The following is a 23,838-nucleotide window of genomic DNA, read 5'->3' on the forward strand; positions in this document are numbered from 1 at the left end:
GCCACTTACCAAATATCAAAAGCCTAGGCCTTGCAGTTTCAGGCTAGAAGATTTTCAAAGATATGTCTATATAAAACTTAGGACCCCTGGGCGGGGGCTCTTTTCACTCCAGGGTAAAAATTTGAACAATCTTGGTAGAGAACCACAAGGCAATGCTACATACCATATATCAAAGGCCTAGGTCTAGTAATTTCAGACAAGAAGATTTTTAAAGTTTTTTCCTATATAAGTCTATGTAAAACTTGTGCCCCCCCCCCCCCCCCCCCCCCCCCCCCCCCCCCCGCCAGGGCCTCCTTTCACTCCAGGGGCATTATTTGAAAAATTTTCATAGAGGACCATTAGATGATGTCACATGCCAAATATCAAGGCTATACGCCATGCAGTTTTGGACAAGAAGATTTTTAAAGTTTTTCCATTTGGTTGCCATGGCAACCAGAGTTCTGCATGGAATTCAATTCTTTGAATAATTTTGAAAGGAAGGCACCCATGGATTATTCCTGTGAAGTTTGGTGTAATTCTGCCCAGTGGTTTTCAAGATTTTTTTAGAAAATGTTAATGGACACATGACACACGACGGACATTGGGCTCAGGTGAGCTAAAAACATACAATTTCACAATTTAAATCTTTGGTAAGGTATTGAATGTATAACTCACTTTGTCCGGTTCTCCAATACACAGTTGGGCATATAATCTCCAGATCTCTGCCTTATCCATCACCTTAAATATACAACAACATTCTAAAACTCCAGATCTGAACTTCTCTATCACCTTAAATATATAACAACAATCTGAAATCTCCAGATCTCCAAATGTCTATCACCTTCAATATATAACACCTGAAATCATGACCCTTAACAGTGATTGCTACTGCCAGTGATAATTTGATTTTATCACAATTTTATCATAATTTTAACAATTTTATCAGTAGCAAAATACTTCTGTCAAGTTTTGACTTCATTGTATTTGGTTTTCTTTGTATTTATCATCATTTACTGTATGTTTAGAGAAGACTGACATGAACTGAGCTAGTTACCCTGGAAGTGATTCTGCCAAACAGTTCCCTCAGCTTTGGTTCCACATGCTGTGATGGTCTACCCTTTGAATCTGGGATCTTCTCTACAACAGCTCTCACAAGAATACCCAGTATCTTAAATAGAATAATTTAGTTTACACAAACTCCTTTTAGTTTTAACTGTGATAAAGCTCCACAGTTAGTTCAACTCTTCTCAAGTCTGGGAAAGACAAGTACTGTTGTCATGTGAGGAGGTTAACAGTTGAGACCCATGTGGGGTTCAAACCTTCTTCTTAAGGTTGAGGAGCTGACACATTAATCATTAGGCCAAAAGCCCCCTTTTTGAACACTTCATCCTTTGGCAAAGCCTAACTATTTTCTTTAAGAAGGCACAATGGTATATAGAGATTCAAAACTGATTTTTGGTTTAGCTGTTTTAATCAGTCTATGAACCTTCTATGATAGCCTGGTGAAACTAATTATCTATATTAAGATCAGGGATCATCCTACAAGGCGATTTGAGCGATATCGTCGCTGTAAAGTTGGCCACTTTGCCTAATTATCACCTCCGGGCAAAATCCGAATTGCCGAGTTTTTCTGAGTGTTGTAACCTGTTTACTTAAAATTGTAAAACTTGATGCCTATTCTAGATTAAATTACCAATAAATCCATAGTCAACCCCGCCTACTCGCCTGTCAAACTTCAGCCAATCGTATCGTTAATATCACACAGTGTTAATCAATAATATGGTAAGCCGCCGCCATTTTGAAAATTTTCAATCGGCGTGTAAAAAGCCGATAAACTTAACAAGTGCAAGACCTTATGCATCAGTAGTATACTATTTACTGATTTTATTAAAACTTACTTCAAAAAATATTTCAAACACGGCCAATTTCTAAATATGAATTGCCCGGGCGCTATGGATAAAAAAAAAAATACGATTCCGCAAACGTCTGAACTGCCGTACAAAATTATTGTAAAAAGATCGCAAATATCTACTAGTTTGGTACTATTTTCAAAAAGATTAATAAATATATCAATTAAATGTATAAATCTGAACGATTTGATGCAAGAATCGGGCATTATTCAAGCACGAGAATCGAAACATGAATGAAAATTTTCAAGGCATTTCGATCGTGCACCTGATAAACTTACGAGTTTCGGATGTATAAATTTCGGATAAAAATTTTAAGGCGACCTTTTCAAAGCTAAGTTAATACTTTATTTGTAAATTCATGAAAATAATAATGCAATGATCGATTTCCTTAAATAATTACTGTTTATAAGTTATAGCTAGACCCACAGAAGGTGGAAATACATAATTATAGGCTGGAAACTTAATACTATGCCGATTCTTCTCCTTAAATTCCTCAATTTCTCCCTAAATTCTGCAGAGGGAGAAGTCACTTCTCCCTAAAATTTGGCCTAGGATGATCCCTGAAGATACATGAAGCATTCAAGCACTTCCATGAATATCCCTTTCTGACATACATATACTTTTTATCATTATTTATGAGCCCAATATTAGAACAATGGGCATACCAAGGAGAGTACTATTTTGTTATTTGTTTCTCCGCATTTTACCTTATACCTTTTTCTCTTAACTTCAACACTTCCTGGCTGAGAAAACTCAAATTAAAATGGTACATGTATTTTATTGTTATGATGGGCAGTTACTTCAAGTTCTGTTTATGTAGTAGCAAAAGTTCATTATTACCAGACATACTGCCCTAATTTGACAGGTCAAATACCTGTACACTTATGGTTAGAAACGGCTTACGTAAAACAACAAATGTCTGCTCAAAATTCTTCAGTAAGTTGAATCCAGCTGGTAGTTATAGGTAAATGTACATGTTTCAAACTAGTAGTTACAGTTTTAAAAGTTAGCTGAATAACCTGCAAGGTTCTTAATTTTGACACCTCAGACATTTACTTAAATAAAGAAGGAAATCCTACATGTACTCATACTAGGTATGAAATAGCAACTTCTGAATTTTGAAGATCTTTCTGAAATTTTGTTAGAATTTTGATCTTCTGAACACCCGAATAACAAATAAATCTAAATATATTTGTATTTAAAACATATACAACACTGACATTACCAGTTCATCTACCTATTTCTCTTTCAAACAGTCTATGGCATACACGGATCGCTTCATTGAACCTAACCTGTTTGTTTGTATGTAAGCTTATTTATAGTGGCTGCCAGCAACTCATATGGGCGACTCCTCCAGAATACTGTTAGTAATGTTTAATAGTGGGAGAGTAGTGCAAGATACAAAAGATGCTCCATTTCCAGAAGCTTTCCTGGTTCTTCAGTGGGTCAGGTGTAACACACCTATACAAAGGCCTATCTCATAGCGTATCCTCTTGAACCTTACCTGTTCATCAACCTTCAGATCAAACAGTCTATGGTAAGCTCTGTTCACTTCATTGAACCTTACCTGTTCATCCACCAATTTCTCCAACAGATCAAATAGGCTATGGTAAGCTCTGATCACTTCACTGAACCTTACCTGTTCATCCACCAATTTCTCCTTCAGATCAAATAGTCTATGGTAAGCTCTGATCACTTCACTGAACCTTACCTGTTCATCCACCCATTTCTCCTTCAGATCAAATAGTCTATGGTAAGCTCTGATCACTTCACTGAACCTTACCTGTTCATCCACCAATTTCTCCTACAGATCAAATAGGCTATGGTAAGCTCTGATCACTTCACTGAACCTTACCTGTTCATCCACCAATTTCTCCTACAGATCAAACAGTCTATGGTAAGCTCTGATCACTTCACTGAACCTTACCTGTTCATCCACCAATTTCTCCTTCAGATCAAATAGTCTATGGTAAGCTTTGATCACTTCACTGAACCTTACCTGTTCATCCACCAATTTCTCCTTCAGATCAAATAGTCTATGGTAAGCTCTGATCACTTCACTGAACCTTACCTGGTATCCACCAATTTCTCCTTCAGATCAAATAGTCTATGGTAAGCTCTGATCACTTCATTGAACCTTACCTGTTCATCCACCAATTTCTCCTACAAGATCAAATAGGCTATGGTAAGCTCTGATCACTTTACTGAACCTTACCTGTTCATCCACCAATTTCTCCTTCAGATCAAATACTGTGGAATCATTAAATTTCGTGGGCATTCAATTTCATGGTTTTGGTAGAAACTGCAAATTCATGGGGATATGAATTCGTGGATTTCATCTTTTGAACATAAAATGAATGGGAATTTTACTTGTTCGTTGGGATTAAATTTCGTGGATTGACTAAACCACGAAATCCACGAAAATTGGTCCCCCGAGAATATTAATGATTTCACAGTAGTCTATGGTAAGCTCTGATCACTTCACTGAACCTTACCTGTTCATCCACCAATTTCTCCTTCAGATCAAATAGTCTATGGTAAGCTCTGATCACTTCACTGAACCTTACCTGTTCATCCACCCATTTCTCCTTCAGATCAAATAGTCTATGATAAGCTCTGATCACTTCACTGAACCTTACCTGTTCATCCACCAATTTCTCCTACAGATCAAATAGGCTATGGTAAGCTCTGATCACTTCACTGAACCTTACCTGTTCATCCACCAATTTCTCCTTCAGATCAAATAGTCTATGGTAAGCTCTGATCACTTCACTGAACCTTACCTGTTCATCCACCAATTTCTCCTTCAGATCAAATAGTCTACGGTAAGCTCTGATCACTTCATTCAACCTTACCTGTTCATCCACCAATTTCTCCTACAAGATCAAATAGGCTATGGTAAGCTCTGATCACTTCACTGAACCTTACCTGTTCATCCACCAATTTCTCCTTCAGATCAAATACTGTGAAATCATTAAATTTCGTGGGCAATAAATTTAGTGGTTTTGGTAGAAACTGCAAATTCATGGGGATATGAATTCGTGGATTTCATCTTTTGAACATAAAATGAATGGGAATTTTACTTGTTTGTTGGGATTAAATTTCGTGGATTGACTCAACCACGAAATCAACGAAAATTAGTCCCCCACGAATATTAATGATTTCACAGTAGTCTATGGTAAGCTCTGATCACTTCACTGAACCTTACCTGTTCATCCACCAATTTCTCCTTCAGATCAAATAGTCTATGGTAAGCTCTGATCACTTCACTGAACCTTACCTGTTCATCCACCAATTTCTCCTTCAGATCAAATAGTCTATGGTAAGCTCTGATCACTTCATTGAACCTTACCTGTTCATCCACCAATTTCTCCAACAGATCAAATAGGCTATGGTAAGCTCTGATCACTTCACTGAACTTTACCTGTTCATCCACCAATTTCTCCTTCAGATCAAATAGTCTATGGTAAGCTCTGACCACTTCATTGAACCTTACTTGTTCATCCACCAATTTCTCCTACATATCAAACAGGCTATGGTAAGCTCTGATCACTTCACTGAACCTTACCTGTTCATCCACCAATTTCTCCTTCAGATCAAATACCATATTTTGGTGTGTATAGGTCGCGGTAATGTATAGTCCGCATCTAATTTTGCTCTGGAAATGGTCGGAAAATTTAATTTCCAGCGTATCAGGCGCAGTTAAATTTCGGATTTTTTCCCCAGCAATATTTAATATTTACCGGCAAAAAAGTTATGGCGGCGGCCATATTGATGCCGCGGACTGAATTATTATCAGAATCTGATTGGTGGAAATCGGACAGTGTTATTTTCGTTCCCAACCGTTTCGTACCAACAGTAGTATCGGTAACAGACTACATCAAAGAAAAGCGGCTTTTTGACACTAATTGGCAACAGACGGTTTGTGTTTACATTCTGTTATCATGCAAGTTTAAGTGTGAATTGTTTGCACAGCAATTATAACACCTTTCCGTGTCATGTAATTAACCGCGTTCTTTTGATTCTGAGTAAAAAGATTAACAAAATATCTCTGTTTGGATTTTTTTCTTTTATTTAAAAATCAAAAGTAAAAAATTATCTTTCAAATTTTTTAATACGCTAAGAACTAGTATAAACAATGTTTGGAATGGAGGACAGATCTGTCCGGATTTTATCCAACCCGGAGTACATGTCAATGGCGTCCAGTAAAACGAAAGTAGAAACAAACGTAATTCAGACTGCAAAAAATATCTTTGAATTAAAGTCATTCGTAATTTTAATAGTCTGTATGGGTTATTTACGATATATTTTATTGAAAGTAACCGCTATTGGCTGAAAAGCCGCCGATATTGATATTTTTTATCCATTTTGTTCGTTCGTAACAGATGCACGTAATTTTGCGAGAGCTACGGTCAGAAAATTGGCCCGAAAAAAAAAATGCTGGCAATGTTCTGTTGTATAGGTCGCAGGAACCTTTTCAGGCAGCAAAATGGGTAGAAAAAGTGCGACCTATACACACCAAAATACGGTAGTCTATGGTAAGCTCTGATCACTTCACCGAACCTTACCTGTTCATCCACCAATTTCTCCTTCAGATCAAATAGTCTATGGTAAGCTCTGATCACTTCATTGAACCTTACCTGTTCATCCACCAATTTCTCCTACAGATCAAATAGGCTATGGTAAGCTCTGATCACTTCACTGAACTTTACCTGTTCATCCACCAATTTCTCCTTCAGATCAAATAGTCTATGGTAAGCTCTGATCACTTCACTGAACCTTACGGTAAGCTCTGATCACTTCACTGAACCTTACCTGTTCATCTACCCATTTCTCCTTGAGATCAAATGGTCTATGGTAAGCTCTGATCACTTCACTGAACCTTACGGTAAGCTCTGATCACTTCATTGAACCTTACCTGTTCATCCACCAATTTCTCCTACATATCAAATAGGCTATGGTAAGCTCTGATCACTTCACTGAACCTTACCTGTTCATCCACCAATTTCTCCTTCAGATCAAATAGGCTATGGTAAGCTCTGATCTCTTCACTGAACCTTACCTGTTCATCCACCAATTTCTCCTTCAGATCAAATAGGCTATGGTAAGCTCTGATCACTTCACTGAACCTTACCTGTTCATCCACCCATTTCTCCTTCAGATCAAACAGTCTATGGTAAGCTCTGATCACTTCACTGAACCTTACCTGTTCATCCAACAATTTCTCCTTCAGATCAAATAGTCTATGGTAAGCTCTGATCACTTCACTGAACCTTACGGTAAGCTCTGATCACTTCACTGAACCTTACCTGTTCATCTACCCATTTCTCCTTGAGATCAAATGGTCTATGGTAAGCTCTGATCACTTCACTGAACCTTACCTGTTCATTCATCAATTTCTCCTACAGATCAAATAGGTTATGGTAAGCACTGATCACTTCACTGAACCTTACCTGTTCATCCACCAATTTCTCCTACAGAACAAATACCGTCATCCTACGAATATAAGACGCACATTTTTTACCAAGATTCTGGTCTCAAAGGACAGATGCATCCTATATATGGGGATAGAAAAAGACCAAACATTTCCCACCCCCCCCCCACCCCCCAACTCAAAAATTAAGAAAATCGATCTTTGTTTACAACGCCTACCTTTATATTGAAGAGAATTCAAGGGGAGTAAATACCAATGACTCGGGCATAGCTAATAGCCGGTATCGGGACCCGGCGTCTTAAATCACTTTTGTATTAAATGTAAAATTCAGAGCTCACGTAAAATCTTAAGATAAATAAATGCTGTTTTTCAATAAAATATATTTTACAATGCATTTCTGTAACTGATCATTAAGTTTTTAACAAGACCTGTGTAAAACTTTCCCAGCCTGTTTTCACGTATTGTGCATTAAAATACTTGAAACTCCTAATCATGTAACCCGGAAATCGATTATCTAGCCTTCAAACATAATTTTGATAGTCGTCTATAATCCTCTTGTTCATCGAGAAATTCACGCCCGAGGCATTACATATCTTACACCTACTGTCACAATCTGCAAAATATTAACCATTTAATCATACCCGGAGGCAATTGTAAACATTTAAGACTGATCCAATATGATCATAGTCGCTGATCCGTTATGTTCAAAACAATTTGCAAACCAGTCTTAAAATTACGTCATTTTACCACCACGTGCCAAAGTGTACTTTCGTTTTCACTGGCGTCAATATTCATTGAGTGATCAGAGGATGCGGCAGTTTAGTGCTTACACAGAGTTTATACTTTTCAATTTAAATACTTGCACAACACGCAAAAATATCAACAATGATTTACAAAAACCGGCCAGTTCGTAGAAACTATAGTGAATTTCGGACAAACATAAAATCGGATAAGTGATAAGTGGGTATAAGCATTTTTCCAGAATTCTTTTGATATTTTTACTGCGTCCTATACACAAGTGCGACCTATATTCGGTCGATTACGGTAGTCTATGGTAAGCTCTGATCACTTCACTGAACCTTACCTGTTCAACCACCAATTTCTTTTTCAGATCAAATAGTCTATGGTAAGCTCTGATCACTTCACTGAACCTTACCTGTTCATCCACCAATTTCTCCTTCAGATCAAATAGGCTATGGTAAGCTCTGATCACTTCACTGAACCTTACCTGTTCATCCACCAATTTCTCCTACAGATCAAATAGTCTATGGTAAGCTCTGATCACTTCACTGAACCTTACCTGTTCATCCACCAATTTCTCCTTCAGATCAAATAGTCTATGGTAAGCTCTGATCACTTCACTGAACCTTACCTGTTCATCCACCAATTTCTCCTTCAGATCAAATAGGCTATGATAAGCTCTGATCACTTCACTGAACCTTACCTGTTCATCCACCAATTTCTCCTTCAGATCAAATAGTCTATGGTAAGCTCTGATCACTTCACTGAACCTTACCTGTTCATCCACCCATTTCTCCTTCAGATCACACAGTCTATGGTAAGCTCTGATCCTTGAACCTTACCTGTTCATCCACCCATTTCTCCTTCAGATCACATAGTCTATGGTAAGCTCTGATCACTTCACTGAACTCTCCACAATCTGTACCCACCTAAATATAACACCAAATAGTTTTCACTAAAGGAATTACCTGGTACTCATAATAAGTCAAATATGGTACATATCAGGTGTGTGCCAGTTGTAAAAATTTTGTAATTTAACTTTGTTGTGTAGGTACTTCCCTAAATTAATTTTTTGTTATATCTCAATAACTAAATGACAAATTTTAAGCTGAAGATAAATTTGAAGATAAATGGAAAGGGTCATGAGAAGTCATTTAAAGGTATTTCTATTTTTAGCTCCAGTGGCCTTTGAAAGGGGCCAAGCAACCCCATTTGAACAAGGCAGTCTGAATGATAGCTATATACCCCACCGCTTTAGATAGTGGCTCAAACCTTTGACCTTGAGTTGTGACCTTGACCTTAAGACAACATGGCTGACTCATAGGTTCTGCACATTGTCCTGATGAGGTGATCATTTGATCAAAGTTTCATGATTATCCTTCAAGGGGTTTAGGAGATATAGAGGGGACATGAAATGGACGGCTCAAACCAATGATTGACCTTGAGCCGACAAGGGTTCTGCACATCGCCTTCATGAGGTGATCATTTTATATACGTTTCATGATTATCCTGCAAGGGGTTTAGGAGATACCCAGCGGACACGAAACAGAAGGCTCAAACCTTTGACCTCGAGTTGTGGCATTGACCTTGAGCCAACATGGTTGACTCATGGTCATGGATTTTGCACATTGTCTTGATGAGATGATCATTTGATCCAAGTTTCATTATAATCCTTCAAGGGGTAAAGGAGATACAGAGCGGACACCAAATGGAAGGCTTAAACATTTGACCTTGAGTTGTGACCTTGAACTTGAGCCAACATGGCTTACTCATGGGTTCTGCACATCATCTTCATGAGGTGATTTTTTGACCCAAGTTTCATGATTATCCTTGAAGGGATTTAGGAGATATAGAGCAGACACGAAAAGGAAGGCTCAAACCTTTGACCTTGAGTTGTGACCTTGACCTTGAGCCAACATGGCTGACTCATGGGTTCTGCACATCGTCTTGATGAGGTGATCATTTGACCCAAGTTTCATGAAAATCCTTCAAAGGGCTTTAGGAGATACAGAGCGAACACAAAATGTTACTAACCAACGTATGGACAGACGGAGACCATTCCTATAACCCCCCACCACTGGTGGCGGGGGACTAACAAATTTGGTACACAACCTAATAATGATGCTACAGATCAAGTTTAATCAACAACGAGAAAAGTTCAATTCAAGGTTTTCCTAAACAAATTCAAGCACCCCATTTAAAGCTGCAAAGCTTAAATGTTTCAATAAATTTGATAAGAGGACCTTGTCAGGATGCTAATGTTTCGGAGATGACATCTGAAGAAAAAGTGTGGCCAGACGACCAGACAATGGATGGTGAGAGATGAAAATATCTCACCACAAGCAGTTATGCACAAAACAAGAAACTACCTAGCTGTCTTTATAAAAACATGCTATCTTCTATTCATTATTATTTCTTCCTTTTTACCTTACAACTGAAAGCAATTCTTTCGGTCTTTAGTATAATGCTATTATTAGATTACAGTTCTGTGGCTTTTCCTAAAGTGTAACAGAAAAGTATCCATATGAACTAACCACTAGATAATTTTCCCATATTCTCCAGTTTTCATAGTTACACTTTATAGCATCACTCAATGTCAGAAAAGCTTTCTTTCTGAAATAAAGATGAACAAAATAGCATCACTCAATGTCATAAAGGCTTTCTTTCTGAAATAAAGATGAACAAAAATAGCATACTATAATTCAACAAGAGATCACAGAGTGATCTTGGTGCCCACCAATGTGCCATTTTTGAGTGTTCCAAATTTCAAGACTTATTGACTAGCTCAAGGTCAAATTTAATTTCCGTACACAACACAAATCTATGCATGTGGTTCAAATTTGAAGACTGTACCTTCAAAAATGTGAAAGTAGGTCACTAGGTCAATGTCAAGGTCAAAGTTTGTTTCGGTATACAAAACTATGCATATGGTCCTAAATTTGAAGCCTGTAGCTACAGAAATGTGAAAGTAGGTCACTAGGTCAATCTTAAGGTCAAAGTTCATTTCGGTACATAAAACTAGGCAAGTGGTCCAAATTTGAAGGCTGTAGTTTGAGAAATGTAAAAGTAGGTCACTAGGTCAAAATCCAGGTCAAATTTTACTTCGGAATACGAAACTATGCATGTGGTCAAAATTTGAAGCCTGTACCTTCAAAAATGTGAAAGTAGGTCACTAGGTCAATGTAAAGGTCAAAGTTCGTTTCAGTACACAAAACTATGCATGTGGTCCGAATTTGAAGGCTGTAGCTTGAGAAATGTAAAAGTAGGTCACTAGGTCAAAATCAAGGTCAAATTTTATTTCGGAATACAAAACTATGCATGTGGTCCAAATTTGAAGCCTGTACCTTAAAAATCTGAAAGTAGGTCACTAGATCAATGTAAAGGTCAAAGGTCATTTCAGTACACAAAACTATGCAAGTGGTCCAAATTTGAAGGCTGTAGCTTGAGAAATGTAAACGTAGGTCACTAGGTCAAAATCAAGGTCAAATTTTATTTCAGAATACAAAACTATGCAAGTGGTCCAAATTTGAAGCCTGTACCTTCAAAAATGTGAAAGTAGGTCACTAGGTCAATGTCAAGGTCAAAGTTTTTTTCGGTACACAAAACTATGCATGTAGTCCAAATCTGAAGGCTGTAGCTGGAGAAATGTGAAAGTAGGTCACTAGGTCAAAATCAATGTCAAATTTCATTTTGAAACACGAAACTATGCATATGGTCCAAATTTGATGCCTGTACCTTCAAAAATGTGAAAGTAGGTCACTAGGTCAAAATAAAGGTCAAAGTTTTTTCCAGTGCACAAAATTATGCATGTGGTCCAAATTTGAAGGCTGTAGCTACAGAAATGTGAAAGTAGGTCACTAGGTCAAAATCAAGGTCAACTCATGTCAAGGTTCATCTTGCCACTCAAAAATATACATGTGGTCCAAGTTTGAATGTTGTAGTTACTGACAAGAACATTTTAAAAGCTTTTCCCTATATAAGTCTATATAAAACATGTGACCCCCGGGGCGGGGCCATATTTAACCCTAGGAGGATAATTTGAACAAACTTGGTAGAGAACCACTAGATGATGCTACATTACAAATATCAAAGCCCTAGGCTTTGTGGTTTGGACAAGAAGATTTTCAAAGTTTTTCCCTATATAAGTCTATGTAAACCATATGACCCCCAGGGCGGGGCCATATTTGACCCTAGGGGTATAATTTGAACAATCTTAGTTGAAGACCACTAGATGATGTCACATACAAAATATCAAAGCCCTAGGCCCTGTGGTTTTGGACAAGAGGTTATTCAAAGTTTTTCCCTATATAAGTCTATATAAACCATGTGACCCCCAGGGCGGGGCCATATTTGACCCCAGAGAAATAATTTGAATCATCTTGGTAGAGGACCACTAGATAATGCTTCATACCAAATATCAAAGCCCTAGGCTCTGTGGTTTTGGACAAGAAGGTTTTCAAAGTTTTTCCCTATATAAATCTATATAAATTATAAAAATAAACAAAGGGCCATAACTCACTCATAAATTGTTGAACCAGTCTGATTTTCAGGGGGACACAACTAGGGTACCAATACATCATTCTGACAAAGTTTGGTCAAAATCCCCCCAGTAGTTTCTGAGGAGATGCGATAACGAGAAATTGTTAACGGACGGACGGACGGACGGATGGAATGACGGACGGACGGACCACGGACGCAGAGTGATTTTAATAGCCCACCATCTGATGATGGTGGGCTAACAAAATACCAAGTTTACACAGAGACGCAACAAGTTAAACATATGATATAAACTAGAATTGGACACTGATGCCCCTACAAACTGTGCCATCTTTTAAATAGCAAACTGTTTAGTACAGACCATCTCCACATGTAGGATGTTTGACTAAATGTATGAAGCACTTTGAATACATTCCTTCAAAAAGTGTATGAGTTGAACACACCAAATTTCTTCACTATGGCCTATTTTGTGAAAAAAGGCCATAATTCTAGAGAAAATAGCCACAGAAAAAAGTCCTTCCTTTATAGACATCTTCACCTGAAGAAATCTGTGAAACTTTCAGTACATCCTTTCAATAGGATTTCAGTAGATGAACACACAAGATTTTTCTCTATATTCTATATAGCTAAACTACAAAAGGGCTATAACTGTGGTAAAAATTGTCACAGAAAAAAATCTTTCAAAAAGGTCATCTGCACATCAAGCTTGTTCATCTGTTGAAGTTTGGAGAAAATCAGGCTAATGGTGTGGGAGTTGAACACACGAGATTTCTGGACATATGTACGTACGGACGTAGGTACGGACAGCAGCAAGGCTATATGCTCCCCAAATAAAAGTGAGGGCATAAAATCTACCCATTAAATTTATCTTTTATTCTTTGGAAATACACCAGTTTGCCTGGTCAAATTATATACAAATTGCAGATGTGCTTAAACAAATATCATTGGATAAAAAACCCTTACTTTTCTCCAAGCTTTATAAATGCTGAAGCCAGGTTATTCCATGCCTCATAATTCTGAAAAATAGTAAGCGTATACATGTAATATGTTTGCAAAGGGAAGAATGAAGATATTTCTAGCACTGGATATGTACTGAAATTTTTGTTAATTTACCATTAAATGGAGATATTTCTCATAATGGACTAGATCAAAATGATATTTGAAGTCCTACTAGTATTACTGAAATATGTCAAATGTTTTTTTTAATGAACAGAATGACTTGAATGATTTTCTTAGAGGGTAACTTAAGAAATATTTCTGTGTAATAATTTTTAAATCCAGTCAGTAGTTTCTGAGAGAAGATTGTCCAAGTTTTCCATATAGCCATATACTGAAAACTTGCCTCATCCCCTATCAGCCATATTTTAAAGAAATAGAATGATCTGAAAGACTTTGGTAGGAGGTCACCTGAGGAACATTTTTGTTAAATTACTTTTTAATTTGGTCAGCTGTTTTTGCAAAGAGATTTTTTTAAGTTTTCCATTTTGAGTGCCATGGCAACAGGAATTCAGCATAGATGACCTGGATTTGAAGGAATCTGAAAAGGGACCATCTAAGGAACATTCCTGTGATGTTTGATTGACATTTCTATTTTCTAAATTTTGAAGAAAAACTGCTTAAATCTGACTACATTACTTCATAAATACAATATATCCTCATCTTCCTATAAACCATGATACCAGTATTTTCCATAACTACATAAACAAAACAAGAGGACCATGATGGTCCTGAATCGCTCACCTCTTCCCACATGACCCAGTTTTGAGTATGATGTCGTTTTTTTCTATTATTTGACATAGTGACCTAGTTTTTGAGCTCATGTGACCCAGTTTTGAACTTGATCTAGATATTATCGAGATAAAAATTCTGACCAATTTTCATGAAGATCCATTGAAAAATATGGTCTCTAGAGAGGTCACAAGGTTTTTCTATTATTTGACCTATTGACCTAGTTTTCGAAGGTATGTGACCCTGTTTTGAACTTTACCTAGATATCATCAAGGTGAATTTTCATGAAGATCTCATGAAAAATATGGCCTCTAGAGAGGTCACAAGGTTTTCTACTTTTATACCTACTGGCCTAGTTTTTGACCGCACGTGACCCAGTTTCTAAACTGAACTAGATATCATAAAGGTGAACATTCAGATCAATTTTCATGAAGATCCGTTGAAAAATATGGCCTTTAGAGAGGTCAAAAGATTTTAATAATTTTAGACCTACTGACCTAGTTTTTGATCGCAGTTGACCCAGTTTCAAATTTGACCTAGATATCATCAAGACGAACATTCAGACCAACTTTCATACAGATCCCATGAAAAGTATGGCCTCTAGAGAGGGTCGCACGTTTTTTTTATTATTTGACCTACTGACCTAGTTTTTTAAGGCAAGTGACCCAGTTTCAAACTTGACCTAGATATCATCGAGGTGAACATTCTGACCAATTTTTATGGAGATCCATTCACAAGTATGGCCTTTAGAGAGGTCACAAAGTTTTTCTATTTTTAGACCTACTGACCTAGTTTTTGACCACACATGACCCTGTTTAAAACTTGACCTAGATAACATCAAGATGAACATTCAGACCAATTTTCATACAGATCCCATGAAAAATATGGCCTTTAGAGAGGTAACAAGGTTTTTCTATTATTTGACCTACTGACCTAGTTTTTGAAGGCACGTGACCCACTTTCAAACCTGACCTAGATATCATCAAGGTGAACATTCAGACCAACTTTCATACAGATCCCATGAAAAATATGGCCTCTAGAGAGGTCACAAGGTTTTTCTATTATTTGACCTACTGACCTAGTTTTTGAAGGCACGTGACCCACTTTCGAACTTGACCTAGATATCATCAAGGTGAACATTCTGAACAATTTTCATGAAGATCTCATGAAATATATGGCCTCTAGAGAGGTCACAAGGTTTCCCTATTTTTAGACCTACTGACCTAGTTTTTGACGGCACGTAACCCACTTTCGAACTTGACCTAGCTATCATCAAGGTGAACATTCTGACCAATTTTCATGAAGATCTCATGAAATATACGGCCTCTAGAGTGGTCACAATGTTTTTCTATTTTTAGACCTACTGACCTAGTTTTTGACCGCACGTGACCCAGTTTCGAACTTGACCTAGATATCATCAAGATGAACATTCTGACCAATTTTCATGAAGATCTTCTGAAATATATGGCCTCTAGAGAGGTCACAAGGTTTTTCTATTTTTAGACCTACTGACCTAGTTTTTGATGGCACGTGACCCAGTTTCGAACTTGACCTAGATATCATCAAGATGAACATTCTGACCAACTTTCATAAAGATCCCATGAAAAATGTGACCTCTAGAGTGGTCACAAGCAAAAGTTTACGGACGCACGGACGCGCGGACGGACGACGGACGACGGACACCGCACGATCACAAAAGCTCACCTTGTCACTTTGTGACAGGTGAGCTAAAAAAAACGTCATATCAAATGGGTCATGTGGGAAAGGTGAGCGATTCAGGGCCTCATGGTCCTCTTGTTTTTAAAGGCACGTGACCCAGTTTCGAACTTGACCTAGATATCATCAAGATGAACATTCTGACCAACTTTCATAAAGATCCCATGAAAAATGTGACCTCTAGAGTGGTCACAAGCAAAAGTTTACGGACGGACGCACGCACGGACGCACGCACGGACGACGGACACCGCGCAATCACAAAAGCTCACCTTGTCACTTTGTGACAGGTGAGCTAATAAAAATTCTGACCAATTTTCATGAAGATCCATTGAAAAATATGGTCTCTATAGAGGTCACAAGGTTTTTCTATTATTTGACCTATTGACCTAGTTTTCGAAGGTACGTTACCCTGTTTTGAACTTTATCTAGATATCATCAAGGTGAACATTCTCACTAATTTTCCTGAAGATCTCATGAAAAATATGGCCTATAGAGAGGTCACAAGGTTTTTCTATTTTTATAACTACTGGCCTAGTTTTTGACCGCACGTGACCCAGTTTCAAAACTGACCTAGATTTTATCAAGGTGAACATTCAGATCAATTTTCATGAAGATCCATTGAAAAATATGGCCTCTAGAGAGGTCACAAGGTTTTTTATTATTTGACCTACTGACCTAGTTTTTTATGGCACGTGACCCAGTTTCAAATTTGACCTAGATATCATCAAGGTGAACATTCTGACCAATTTTTATGGAGATCCATTCATAAGTATGGCCTCTAGAGAGGTCACAAGGTTTTTCTATTTTTAGATCTATTGACCTAGTTTTTGACCGCACATGACCCTGTTTCGGATTTGACCTAGATATTATCAAGATGAACATTCAGACCAACTTTCATATAGATCCCATGAAAAATATGGCCTTTAGAGAGGTCACAAGGTTTTTCTATTATTTGACCTACTGACCTAGTTTTTGAAGTCACGTGACCCAGTTTTGAACTTGACCTAGATATCATCAAGGTGAACGTTCTGACCAATTTTCATATAGATCCCATGAAAAATACGGCCTCTAGAGAGGTCACAAGGTTTTTCTATTATTTGACCTACTGACCTAGTTTTTGAAGGCATGTGACCCAGTTTCGAACTTGACCTAGATATCATCAAGGTGAACGTTCTGACCAATTTTCATGAAGATCTTGTGTAATATATGGCCTCTAGAGAGGTCACAAGGTTTTTCTATTTTTAGACCTACTGACCTAGTTTTTGACCACACGTGTCCCAGTTTCGAACTTGACCTAGATATCATCAAGGTGAACATTCTGACCAATTTTCATGAAGATCTTGTGTAATATATGGCCTCTAGAGAGGTCACAAGGTTTTTCTATTTTTAGACCTACTGACCTAGTTTTTGATGTCACGTGACCCAGTTTCGAACTTGACCTAGATATCATCAAGATGAACATTCTGACCAACTTTCATAAAGATCCCATGAAAAATGTGACCTCTAGAGTGGTCACAAGCAAAAGTTTACGGACGCACGGACGCACTGACGCACGGACGGACGACGGACGACGGACACCGCGCGATCACAAAAGCTCACCTTGTCACTTTGTGACAGGTGAGCTAAAAAAAAAAAAGCATATATATAAAATAAGGCACATTTGAAGAATGGGATAAAGGTGATAGAAAAGGCAACTTACATCATAATCTATGGCCACACATCTCTTGAATGTTCTGGTAGCAAGCTGGTATTCTTTAGCTGCCATCGCTGCACAACCATATGTAAACCATACTGGCACCTACTCAATAAACAGGCACAAGTTATACTGAACCTTATATTTCATTGTGAACTTAAAATGGCTCTCCTTACCTTCCAGACACAGGTCATAATTTACATAGGTTTAAAGTTATACCAACACTTATCGTATTGTGCAGTGACTTTCTAGCTTCAGTGGCGACGGAAGATACCAGATGCTACTCAAGGCATGGTATCAGACATGGGCTAAAGCCTTGGTAAACCTCTCGAGTTTAGTTGTGAAGAAAGACATAACTAGAAAATGCTTTTGTAAAAAAGCGCATGTCTCCCCCAATGCAAAGTCCTATAGGCAAGAAGTCAATAGGGGTCAGGAGCGAAAGTCAGAGAGACACTGATGGTTGGCTGCAATAGGGATCATCTACTTGGTATGTCCAGTCATCCCGCTAAATTTCAACACTCTTGGCCTAGTGGTTCTCAAGTCACTGTTCAGGCTCCTGTGACCTTGACCTTTGATCAAGTGACCTCAAAATAAATAGGGGTCATCTACTCTGCATGTCCAATCATCCTATTAAGTTTCAACATTGTAGGTCAAGTGGTTCTCAAGTTATTTCCAAAAAAATGATTTTACATGAACAGGCCACTGTGACCTTGACCTTTAATAGACTGACCCCAAAATCAATAGGGTCATCTACTCTGCATGTTCAATCATCCTATGAAGTTTCAACATTCTGGGTCAAGTGGTTCTCAAGTTATTGATCGGAACTGGTTATCAATGTTCAGGCCCCTGTGACCTTGACCTTTAACGGAGTGACCCCAAAAAACAATAGGGGCATTTACTCTGCATGAAAAATCATCCTAGAAGTTTAAACTTTCTGGTCGAAGGTTCCAATTATTGATTGGAAAATTTTTTTTCCAGTTCGGGCCCCTGTGGCCTTGACCTTAACACGTGCCCCCCAAAATCTTTATGGCATCTACCTATGCCCAAATCATCCATAAAATTTCATCATTCGGGGTAAAAGGGGTTTCCCAAATTACTGCCCGGGAATGTTTCAATGTTCGGGCCAATCGTTAGGGCCCTCACTCTCATGACCAATCATCCTATAAGTTCAACATTCTGGGAAAGGGGTTCTCAATTTTTGCCCGGGAAAGGTTTTTTCAATTTCGGGCCCCTTGACCTGGACCTTTGACAGAGTGACCCCAAAACGTGGGATCACCTATTTTGCATTACAATCATCCTATAAGTTTCAACTTTCGGTAAAGGGGTTCTCTATTTTGATCAAAAGGGTTTTCCATTTCGGGCCCCTGGGGACCTTGCCCTTTTGAGGAGTCCCCAAAAAAATAAATGGGGGTCAATACTCTTTATGCCAAATCATCTATGAAGTTCAACATTCGGGGTCAATGGTTCTCTAGTTATGAGGAAATTTTTTCATGTTCACCCCCTTGACCTTGACCTTTACGGATGACCCCCAAAAACAATGGGGGTCATCTACCTTCTGACCAATCACCTGAATTTCAACTTCGGGGTAAATGGTTCCCTTTTTTTTATTGAGGGAAAGGGTTTTTCCCAATTTCAGCCCTGTGACCTTACCGTTGACAAGTGACCCCAAAATCAAAGGGTCTCTACCCACACCCTACAACCCTATGAAGTTTGAAGGTTCGGGTCAAAGGGTTTTCTCCAGTTATTGCCGGAAATAATGTGACTCGGAGGGGACGAACGGCAGGCAAAAACAATATTCTCCGGGAGCCCTAATAATCTTCAACAGCTGATCCTTTGGGCTGACACTCACTTTTTGTCAACCTTTTTAAATGCTTTTTTCCAATTTACACAGAAACTGCATGCGGGTTTAAAAAGTATAGCTCCCAAATTTTTGCCATAACAAGCAAAAAAGTTAACATTAGGTTCCAAAATTTATAAGAAAAATAAAAATCAAAATTTACCTGTAGGGCATTGCCCTTTCCCTGATTTTTCAAAACACTCTAAACATTTTCCATACAAAAAAAAAAACAATCACATTGTTTTACTCCTGCAGTTTTTTTGTACTTCTTTTCATTCAAAAAAATTTTTATTAAAATTTTTACAGCAATTCACAACATGTATAAAAAACGCTAAAAAACTGCAAAGCTTAAATCTCAAATAAATAAAAGAAAGTGAAATTTATATTGTATTTTTTAAAAAAGTAAAGAAGTGCTACGTTTTTTTAAAGCTTTTTGGGATCTTTAAACATGTAGAACAGCCGCCATGTTAGTCTTACTAAACCAGAATAGACAAAAACTTGGAAACTTCTCGTAAATATCAATTTAATGTTTATTATTCATAGTCAATTGAAAACTGCCTGCGTTTTCAAAACTAAAGTCATGAATGCCCGTTTTGCTCACCTGACCTAGTACTTACCCAGACAACCTTTTTCTACTTTGGCCTACATTTCATAGGGATAAACATTTTGACCATTTTTATGTAAATCAGGTAGATCATTAACCAAGTGGTTCCATGATTTGACCTAGTGACACAGTGTCTGACCTCTGGTTCCCCACTTTTGAATTTAACCAAAGCTCCAAACAGACAAAATTTTTCTGATAAAATTATGATGATTTGGCAAAAAAAGTTTTTAAGGGTTTTTTTCCAAGATCTGCCCTAATAACTTTTTTTTCTCCAAAGTGACCTTTAAAAAAATTTTTATCCAAATTTTTTAAAACAGACTTTCCAACCAAGCTCAAAATATCACACAAAAAAATGTGCCTTTTCGGGGTTTAACAATGTATTTCTATGATTTGACCTATTTTTTTTACCTAGAAACCCTTTTTTTTACCATTTTTGACCTTGACCTAATTTCAGGGAGACAAACATTCTGAAAAAATTTTTCTAAGACAAGTGAAACGTGGCCTCTAGAAAGTTAAATATTTTTTTTCTAAGACTAAACTAGTGACGTAGCTTTTTTTTTTCCCAAATAAACACATCAAAAAACTCATCCAAAATTTATTGAGAAATGTTCTGACCAAGTTTCTTTAAAACGGTGCCCTCTAAGTTTAACAGTCAAATTGTTGAAAACATAGACAAAAAAAAAGACATTGATGGGTCGGCTAAAACTTACGCCCGTCATCGGGCAGTACCCATTTAAACTAAAAAAAACAAACCCTTCCTTACAAGTAAGATATCCCTACATCGCGTGCACGGCTGATCAATTTTAGACAACCCCCCCAAGCTTTCCCAAATGTTCTATTCCTGTTTATACCTAAGAAACACCACAGATTTGGTGTCCTTTCCTGCAACTGTTCACGATCACATTTTTCCTCCCAAAAGACAAATACAATTTGATTCAGAAGAAAAAGTCACTCCGTACACTTTCATTCATAAAAAATTCATTATAAAAATTATATCAAGTTTAAGCTAATTCATAAATACATAGGTAAATATTGCTTTCCAGGGTTATTTCAGTTTTACAAAGCCTCTGATAGCAGGCTATAACCAGGATGTAACTATTACCTTTTCATTTTACCAAGCCTCTGATAGAGGGTATAACCAGATGTAACTATTACCTTTTTAGTTTTACCAAACCCTTTGCACATAACCAGGGTGAAAATTACCTTTTCAGTTTACCAAACCTCGTAGCAGGGTATAACCAATTAAAAAATTTACCTTTTTATTTTAAACCCAAACCTCTGATAGCGGCTTAGTTTTCCCACATTCAAGATCTTCAAAATCGTAAACGAACCAATCGCTCCAAGAGCTAATATAATTCTGCTATTGTTTCTAAACCAAATACAAAAAAATTTTTTAGATTTTCCTTTTTTGCGTAAACAACTGCGGTAGGACACAAAAATTTAAAGGGAAATTTAAAAATGTTATTCCGAGATTAATCTGCTTAAAAACAAAGGGCAAAACTTTACAACTAAACTCTCGAAAAGGGTCACGTCTTTTAGATCAAAAATGAAAAATATTTTCCAACTTTGATTTTTAAAGGTTTTAATTTGGGGCTGAAAAAAAATAAACCCTGTGATAAAATAGCATTATCTGTTTTAATAGGGAAAGGCTTAATAAGGCCAATAATCTCTTGCAAAAAAGTCAAACAGGAGACTAAAAACAAGATACGGAAAAAAATTTTTAGGTTCTTCCACAATGAACTAGAAAGGACTATTTCGTAGAATGCCGAGTTAAAAAATTCTGAGAATACCTGTAATCCCCAAAAGGAAAATTTTTACAGCATAGAACAATTTGACCTCGACCCGCAGAACTCCCCCTCTCGTCTGTTAAACAATTCCGCAGATATTCAAAAACTGGAAATAACACACATCGGGTAAAAAAATTTAAATGTAAAATAGTTAATTTACTTCAAATACCAGATAAATTTAAATTTAAAAACCCTTTCCCTGATCCGTTTTTCCATTTGGATAACCTATGAAAATTTTTAAAATCGTTAAAAAAATTTTATTTAGGTTTTTATAATCTCTTTTTCTTTTATTCACAAAATCTCGAAACTTTTCTTTCCATAATTTTCCACCAAAACTGAAGGAATTTTTCCTTTCCCTTTAAACTCAGGAAAAAAAACGCAAATACTGTTATAAAAATCAATATTACAACTTTAACAGGGCCCAAATACAGATAGTACGGGGAAAAACATAAAACATGGGGAAAGCCAACCTCATTGCTCATTGCCCTCTCTTTTCTCCGCTGCTCCCCTCTCAACTTTGATCTCAGCAGCAACAACCAAGAAAAACTCCAACCTTCACCTGACTTAGGGTGAACTCAAAACAAGAAAAGACACCTGTTTTTTTGTGTAATATCATACTGGGCAAAACAATCACTTGAAAATCTCTTATATTTCTACAAAAGTCTACTCTCTTCAAGATTTGCTGAAAATTATCTGTCCAAGTAAAAATGAAAATATTAAAGCTCAATTAGGAAACTTCTTTTATTTTCAAATGAACGATTACCAGGTCAGTAACAATCCCTCCAGGATCAACTGGGCAGTAAGATGTATAAAACCATCCCTATATCACACTGTCAATTTGTTTACTGCCCCTCAATAATCAAATTTTTTATTAATTTGAACAGTGACATACAAGTTAAATCTATACTTTCAGCAGGACGCTTTTACTTCCTCCCTTAACATATCTTTTACTGCATGCTCCTTTTATAGTCCTCCCTGCAATTAAAATTCAAAAACCATTTCTCATTAATTTTTTGAAAGCACTTGATAAAGGCTTCTTATTAAAATGAAAGTTTCAAAAAAAGTTTGAAAGCCATTATTTTTTCAATCTGTAACTCTTTAAAATAAGCCACTAAAAATTGTCTAAACCTTTAAACACTAAAGCAGTAATATAAACTTTTTATTTGAACAACACCTGTCCTTTCATTACCCCCAAAATAAAAGCTTGTTCGTGGGGACACGGGAGGTCCCATCACCATCTTGAAGCTGACAACTCCACAAAGTGTCATCTCCCAAAATCAGTCCTGAAATATCCAATACCAAAAGTAACAAAAGCATTTAAAATCCACAATAAAAAAAACTTTAAAAATTTAAATTTTAAAATTTCACTTAGAACTAAAAATCACCAATGCCTTGAAGGGGGATAAAGGGGAAATTTTGATATGCATGTTTTCTTCCATTAACTAATTCATTAATTTCTGTTTTTTATTTTGACACATTTCTGATTTAAACCCTTTTGCTTGCTGCCAGTGATTTTTCCTTTTTTAACCGTGCAGACCAAGAAATTTTTTAAATTTTTGGGACAAACCCCTTTTTAAAAAAATGGTACTGCCCAAACGACCCGATGACCAACCCCTTTTAGAAATTTAGCACGTAAAGTTAAAGCCTTTAATTTTAAAAAATTTTTAACAAATAAAGGGCAACCCTTTGGGAAAGGTCCCCTACTGTTGAGACCTCCACCTTGTACAGCTATCCCTTTGTACTGTCAGGTCCCGGGACTTCCAGTAACAACTGACTTTATCATCTATCTGAATCTTGTCTCTTTCCCATAGCACCTAAGGTATTGAATAGCAATTTAAAATTTTACCAAAATTTCACTGCCTTATTACAAAATATTAACAAGAGGGCCATGATTGGGGCCAAAAACCCACCT

The 23,838-nt window shown here is 37.1% G+C and overlaps 1 protein-coding gene across 1 annotated transcript in view; it reads right to left on the reverse strand.

Annotated features, from left to right (window-relative positions):
- LOC123529705 (tetratricopeptide repeat protein 27-like) overlaps positions 1-23,838 on the reverse strand; it is a 76,944-nt gene that overhangs the window by 9,230 nt on the left and 43,876 nt on the right. The window contains 9 exon segments of the mRNA XM_053524187.1: positions 655-717; positions 1,034-1,147; positions 8,907-8,993; positions 10,599-10,677; positions 13,525-13,577; positions 17,705-17,803; positions 22,834-22,901; positions 23,653-23,723; positions 23,725-23,740. Of these exon segments, the coding sequence (XP_053380162.1) occupies positions 655-717; positions 1,034-1,147; positions 8,907-8,993; positions 10,599-10,677; positions 13,525-13,577; positions 17,705-17,803; positions 22,834-22,901; positions 23,653-23,723; positions 23,725-23,740 (650 nt within the window).

The sequence above is a fragment of the Mercenaria mercenaria genome, chromosome 1, assembly GCF_021730395.1.
Source record: "Mercenaria mercenaria strain notata chromosome 1, MADL_Memer_1, whole genome shotgun sequence".
NCBI lineage: Eukaryota > Metazoa > Mollusca > Bivalvia > Venerida > Veneridae > Mercenaria > Mercenaria mercenaria.